General features: G+C 42.9%; 1 protein-coding gene across 3 annotated transcripts; it reads right to left on the reverse strand.

Annotated features, from left to right (window-relative positions):
• Window positions 1-415: 415 nt before the first annotated feature.
• On the reverse strand, window positions 416-5,991 carry LOC120650688 (probable protein arginine N-methyltransferase 6.2). Of its 3 annotated transcripts, none has more exons than XM_039927899.1 (13): window positions 5,742-5,990; window positions 5,130-5,195; window positions 4,939-5,007; window positions 3,518-3,553; window positions 2,850-2,915; window positions 2,555-2,623; window positions 2,378-2,455; window positions 2,204-2,282; window positions 1,998-2,092; window positions 1,723-1,807; window positions 1,137-1,330; window positions 900-1,018; window positions 416-785 (listed from the first exon to the last, which is right to left on the reverse strand). In XM_039927899.1, the coding sequence occupies exons 1-13, from the start codon at window positions 5,949-5,951 to the stop codon at window positions 743-745; spliced, it is 1,209 nt and encodes a 402-aa protein (XP_039783833.1). In that variant the 5' UTR covers window positions 5,952-5,990; the 3' UTR covers window positions 416-742. The 3 variants fall into 3 exon arrangements, with proteins under 3 accessions (XP_039783833.1, XP_039783835.1, XP_039783834.1); XM_039927900.1 differs by having other exon boundaries at window positions 417-785; window positions 1,137-1,279; window positions 5,742-5,991; XM_039927901.1 differs by lacking the exon at window positions 4,939-5,007.
• Between the last annotated feature and the right edge of the window lie 1,022 nt (window positions 5,992-7,013).

Consider the following 7,013-nt stretch of genomic DNA (forward strand, 5'->3'; position numbering starts at 1 on the left):
GCTAAATTGAAAAAAAAAATCCGGCCGCCCGACTGCCGGTTCCCAGGGACCTGTCCGCAATTTTGTTTTCCCTTTTTTTTTGCAGATTAGCCCCTGCCGCCCGGCAGCCAGGTCCCGGCCGCTCGACAGCGGGGCGGCCGGCGTATATTTCTGTAAATTTCCAACTCGAAAATATATTTTTGTAAAAAACAGATATAAAAAAACCGCCGAGTCTCTGTATCCCTGGCAGGTGGGCCACTGGGTCCTCGCAGTCTCGCTCCCTCCACCGGTCCCTGCCCCACGTGCACTTGCGCCCCTGCCCGATAACTAGATCTCCTGCTCGGCTTCACCGGCCCACACAGGAAAAAAAAACCACCCGTTCATCCTTAATACGACCATCCGGAAAATCATAAATATTTTCAACACACAGTTCTTAACAAACAACGAGGTGCCAGCGAATCAAATGATATATGAACTAAAATGTCAAAGCAACAGGAGGGGGACCTGTAATACTCTGGTCAACATGTAGTTTTTCCTAAGTCCCGTTCGTCATCAATTTGGTATAAAGGAACACTAGAGTTTGGAGAGGTTTCCAACAAAATCCTTACACCAAATGCCACTCCTTTCTGATCTACTCGCGACCACGATGCCCCGCTGCAAGCCAGAGTGCTCCAAAATTGCAATGACCGGCAGTGAGGTTCATGATGCGCAGCAATAGATTGGAATCTATTTAGAAAGAACATTTCATTGGAGTTTCCCTGTGTTATCGCATCACGGATTCTTTGACGTACCATTGATCACCAGTACTGCAAAAAAAAAAAGAGAGCGGAATTCAGAGTTATAAACATCAAACTTCCAAGTAACAGAAGATGACATGAGAGAACTGACTAGCACGGTGGCACCACAGCAAAGGGACTCACAAATATTTCAGACAGATGTTAAGGAAGCGAGCATGTTGCTGGCTCTGAGATATGGTAACAGAACCTTCAATGTTCTGGTCTTTCTTTAGTTCTATGGGTTCAAATAAGTACAAAAGGGTCTGCAAAAAAAGTACCAGTCAATATTGGGGTTGTTAATATTGCGGTCCTGTGGAAATATCAAACTAACCATAATATAAACTGAAACAGAAAGAGGTCGGTACTGCAGAAAACAATCACCTGTTGCCAGTGAGTAGGGGCATCCTCTGGTGCAGTTGAGAGAACAATGGAAACATCTGGTTTTTTCTTTTTACTGCTCGGGCTAGCATTTTGGGTGTTCCCATCCAATGATTGGTTTGCTTGTTTCTTGGATTTCTGGCGAACTGGTCCGTTGAACTCAACATCAAACCAAAATGCGAAACCATGTAACGGAGCTAAGGAGGCATTAAATAAGACATGGAGAGTAAGATTAGTACACTCCTTACACATGAAACAAACACAATCTTGAGAATTATCAGGTACATAAAATCAACATAACTTCCAATGACCATTTGCTAAGCAAAGGTTAAAGGCAATGTAACCGACAGATTGATTTAGGAAAGCAGCTAACATGACCACAGAAAAAGACCAACCAAACAATAAAACTATAGATAGAGGGCGCTTTAGATCATGACAGGGTAGCAAAAATGTACTTGTTCCCGTTAGGAGTTTATAATTTGACTATGTGGTATTTACTGGTCAAATCATCAGCAAGACAAATAGTTGTTAAATAGTCATGGACCCTTTTGCCTTTTCACCATGTACAAAAGGAACTAGTACAACTTACCTTGCAACATTGATGTAAATTTAAATGTGGCGATAATGGTTTCAAGCTCCTGAGCTTGTATGGTATAACAGTCCACCTGTGACACCTGCTCCAGGAACTCAAGTAAGTACTTCGGCCAAAAAGATAAGCTCACTTTACACTTGGAGAGCGATAAAAGGCAGGATTAAATCAACACGCATTATATGCTGAGGCGTCAGAGTGATCTGTGCATAAAACGTAAGGCAAGCAGACAAGAATACACGCTTCTGCTAGAACAATTTATAATTGGGACTCACCACTGTTGGCCAGGTCAATACATTCTCTCCACTAATTGTCTCAACGGATGGCTCCATGAATGCACATTGTTTTGCAAGAGGCATCATAGAGGACACTGAAGTGAAGTAAAAAAAAGGGTAAAGTTAAGTTCTCGTATTTTTGGAATCTGCTGTAGTTAAACAGAAATATTATATATTTTGAGAGAGAATGTGGCAATGCAACTCACTTTTTATACCATATACATCCCGCCAGAAGTAAACACTATCATGATATCTCTGAGAATTTGTTATAGGTGCCATGTAAAGCTTCAACAAAAAAGTATATCTTGTATGTCAGCTAAAATTGTTCAGACCAACTTCAACTACCTAGTTGCTAGATAATACTTGTCTTGAATTCATACCGATGCATGTGATGGAAGAATAAGACCTCCAGGCTTAAGCCATTTATCCCTAGCAAAAATTACACTTCCCAGCATACTCTGCATTAACAAGACTTGATTTAAAACTACACACAAACCAGCGTAAAATGAGAATGGAATTAGCTCAGTTATCCAAACTATACAGATATTGAAAGGTACCTCATATAGAAGCATGTATCCCATCCATTCAGATACAATTACATCAACTTTTTCTTCAATAATTACATCCTGGAATTGAATATTCAAACACTCATATTGTGTAACACATTGAAGCCCCCGAAGTAGAATTTTAAAGACAATGACAAATGACAACTGGATCAAATTTCATGGATAGTAACTTAAGGCTATGATCTCAAAAGCATGAGAAAATCCAAAGCCTAACATTAAAGTACAATAAAGCATCAGGTATACACAAATGGCAACAAAATAGCTAAGTTTAGATAGAAACAAATACCTCAATTCGGCCGTGCAAAACCACAACTTTATCAGATAGCTCATTCTCTCTCACAATCTCCATAGCCTAGTTTAAAAGAATATTAAGAATCAATAATAGAATTTATAGAAGCTAATACCAAAATCCAGAAAACTGAAACTACGAATGGTTATCAGCAAAAATGGAAAATGGCAATTTTATGGATAAGGACAAACATAGTATCTGAAAAAGGGAAAAACTCGACCACAGGGAGAAAAAGTCCCGTGGCTGTCTTAGGACAGGACAGTACAGAACCCTTTAGGTATATTCAGGAGACCTGCAAGCAACCCAGTTCGAGCCCGAATGGGAGGGTCTCTCAACTGGAGGTTCTATCAACCAAGCCATTGCTCAGTTCTTCGCGCGCACTTCACTAACAATATCAGAAGGGTGGGGTGTCCTTGGTCTGGCACCCTTCCAACTGGGACCAACACAAAATGCTCGTAAACACCGATATATTTAGTTATATAAGTTGTTAAGTAGGCACAAAGGTGGGCTGGGAGAATGGACCTTTTCGATACAAGGTTTATTCTCCAATTTGACAACGTAAATTAATATATCTGTGCAGCAAAAAATTACTGTATCTCAGCAATGTATGATAGTAGATTGGCAATCTCAACTGAAAGGGAAAAGAGGGGGTGAGACGGATCTACCTGTATTGCAATATCACTAGCATCGACGGCATAAACCTGACAAGGAGATGAATTATAAATGAATAAAACAACTAAAGAATATTTCATCTATACAACAATTTACATCACTCATGCAAAAAAGAATTATATTACACTACATACCACATGTTTTCTCAAAAAATGAAAAGGTCAAATTTCACTGTAACAAACATAAAGTTTAAAAAACTAAGACTAAACATGAATGCTGCTAGTATTTAGTAGACATCTAGTACTAGAGATGCTGTTGTACAGATCAAAATGAGCAATGCATTGAAGCAACTTTGTATCTAATTGAAATGAGAAAATGTACAACTTCTCAAGCCAAGTATTCAACTATTACTCTTGGATTTCAAAAAGAGTGAAGTAAATTATGTCAAAGTTAATCACACTTAACTGTCCAAGTTTATCGCACTTAATTGGCATACAACAAAGTGCAGGGCTTGGGAGGAAATCAAGTATGAAGACGATGTTCCATTTACTGGAACAGTAGCAGTGGAAAGCAATAGTTTTGCCACGTTGAACAAAAAAATATTGTTTTGGGTCATTCCTTACATGACACCCAGAAACTGTGCCAATCTCAGATATGTCATCGATTGGGGCAATGGCATGTGTGTCCAGGAACAATCTTTCACAGAAACAGTCATGTCTGGTATCATGACACTTTCCAGTTTCCAGTGACATGTGAACAATGTTCAAGAAAACGCTAGGCGCTCGCCTAGGAAGGTTAAACGCAGATTAAACGTAGACGTTAGGCCTCCATTTAGAGTTTAATCTCGATTAAATGACGTTGAATAATGTTTTTTTTTAGCCTTGCATGTGAATGCTCATAAGGGAAAGTACTGTTTTTGCCACCAAATTCACTTACTGAGATGTGGCCTGTTCCACTTAGGGGTGGTTAAGGGCCCTCAAATTTGGCCTAGATAATCTGACGGCCGGGCCCTAAAAAGGCCAGGCTCTAATCTTATACAATTTTGAGCTAAAAAATTAAAGGGCCAAATTGGGCAGTGAAGTGGCCACTAGGGCCATGGCCCATTACCACCCCTAGTTCCACTTGTCAGTGCGTGTGATATAGAGAATGCTACTATTTTAACATGAATTCTTGGTTCGGCATATGACTTTCAAATAGAAAATAAAGATGCAAATAACTGAATCTGGATAGATCATCATACAATTATCAATGTTTGTCAGCTAAGTATCAGCAAGGTGGTGGGTCTTTTGAGTACTGAGGTTCTATGTGGATGGATGGTGCAGGCACAAAAACAACAAATATAAGGAATGCAACAAAAAACTATAGAGTAAGCGAGAGATACAAAGAAAATCTATCAGTTAGCGCAAAAGCATATAAGGAAATTCCCCTATGTGACAGCAATACACGCGTGCAAAGTTAATAACTAACAAGTTACCCGAGTGGCACCAGCAAAAGCACAAAATATGGAAAGGACACCAGTGCCACAGCCCACATCCAAAACGACCTGAATATTTTCATTTTGACAGATACAATAGTCAATTGAGCTGAACAGATAGGTATATCACATACAATATTCCACCAAGAATATCATTGGATCCAGAAAACATATATATTCGTATATCTTACCTTGCCTGAAATTAGATCTTGATGATGCATGATAGCATTCCTATAAGTACTAGTTCTCACATGATCCTGCAATCAGCAACCTAAAAATCAGCACAAAATTAGAAACATGATGATATATCTTTAGCTAGGTTTCTGTTTCCTTCCCTGTTTGCCTTTTTTTCAGAACTGAATATTGTACGGACACTTTAAACCATCCATACAACATAAATAACAAAGAGGAACACAAGTACGAGTACCGTTGAGTAAGTAGAGGCAATACTTTCACATTAGTGCCACTCAGTGCGAGGCATGGTATCTTCAGTTAATATTCAACTAATGAAGCTCACATTTGGACAGATAATCTGGTACCAGTGTTGCAGAATTTGCCAGGTGAGCACTATAGAAATGGCGTTTGAGACTAGACAGCTCCAACTATGAAGACTTGTATGCTAATTCAACCAAATGCAAACAATTCGGCGTCCCAGACACCGCCATCGGTTCACCGATGGCGCCACGAATCCGATCCACAAAATTGCTGAGCGAACTAAAACCCTAGACCCAACGACGCCACGATCCGCCCAATTCGCCACCAGGCCGGGGCTAGCGAGACCGGTATAGGGGAGTGGGTCTGACCTTGAGCATTTCCTCGTGCACGCCGATGTGGGAGTAGGCCCTGAAGTAGGCCATGTCATAGTCGGTGCACGGCGGGGCGGCGGGGTGCGGCTGCACCGTCGAGGCCCCCTGCCCAGGTGGAGCCCCGATGCCCCCGCCGCCGAGGCCTCCACGCCGCGGCCTGCGCGGCCGCGGCAGGTGGCCGTTGCCGTCAGCACCGCCGGTAAACATGAGGGGGAAAGTGTTGTCGCGTCGCGAGTGGAGTGTGGGGTGGGAGCGGAGAAGGCGACTGACTAGTTTAGACTCATCGTTGGGCCTGGGCTGGTCGATGGTATCTAGCGAGGAAAACTAATCGGGCCCATTTTCGTGTATGGGCCAACCGGTATTGGGTGGGTAGAGGCCCGTGGCTTGAAGATTTTGATCAGGCAACGGACATGGGCCGAAGTGGTGGCCTTTCCACTCTGGACGGTGTCTAGCATGGGCTAACCCACCGAACCCGACTTGCACGCGGCCGGCCCGTGCATCGGGTTTTTTAAAGACAAGCTGGACACCTTTTCATTTTGTCAAAATCAACCTGAGGTCCTCTCTTCTTTCTCCTCGCTGCTGCTGCCGCCATCGCTCCTTCGTCCCTCCCTCTCACCACCTCGGTGAGCAGCCCCAGCACTAGATCCGGTCGTTGGTGGGGGACCTCATGCTAGCATGGTTGAGAAACCTGTCGGTTCCACCATCCTCTTTGACACCACGTTTGCTTAGCCTGCTTTCACCCTAATTTCACCATCCCCTATGAAACCACGCTAGCCAGATCTAACTTTGCTCCCAGCCGGGGGGTGTGGCCTAGGGGGATCATGCCCCCTACCTTGTCATGATCAATGGATACCCCTTTAAGCCCCTCCCCCACTCCATTTTTAGGACTAAAGAATGAAGAAGAAGGGAGAGGAAGAAGAAGAGAAGGGAGATAAGCCCCCTCTTGATTTGGTTGCTGGATTCGCCACTGCTCCCAGCTCATTCTCCTAGGGAAGATCTTCAACATCGGGGATGGAGAAGCCGATCCAAGGCCGATTGGGAAATCAGCCATGGTGCCACCAGCCTCAGATCAAGGCCTTGAGGTGTGTCAAGAACAGGTAGAAGATGAAAGAAATCGCACAGCAACAAACTGAGAAAACCCGAACAAAGAAGATCAGAGATCTTGACGAGAGTAAGAAGGTAGTTGTGATTCAATCCACCAACAGAGAGTTCGCGATACAGGAGGATAGGCGCCGCCAGGGAGATGGCTGCTACTATCTATATTTCGGA

Source organism: Panicum virgatum, chromosome 9K (genome assembly GCF_016808335.1).
Source record: "Panicum virgatum strain AP13 chromosome 9K, P.virgatum_v5, whole genome shotgun sequence".
NCBI lineage: Eukaryota > Viridiplantae > Streptophyta > Magnoliopsida > Poales > Poaceae > Panicum > Panicum virgatum.

What these genes read in the sequence shown, in the direction of transcription:
- LOC120650688 (XM_039927899.1), bottom strand. Translation starts at nt 5,951, where the DNA reads ATGTTTACCGGCGGTGCTGACGGCAACGGCCACCTGCCGCGGCCGCGC. An exon ending in GATACATGCTTCTATATGAG is followed by an intron (nt 2,456 to 2,554) that starts GTACCTTTCAAT and finishes TTGTTAATGCAG; the next exon opens with AGTATGCTGGGAAGTGTAAT. An exon ending in AACATCTGTCTGAAATATTT is followed by an intron (nt 786 to 899) that starts GTGAGTCCCTTT and finishes TTTTTTTTGCAG; the next exon opens with TACTGGTGATCAATGGTACG.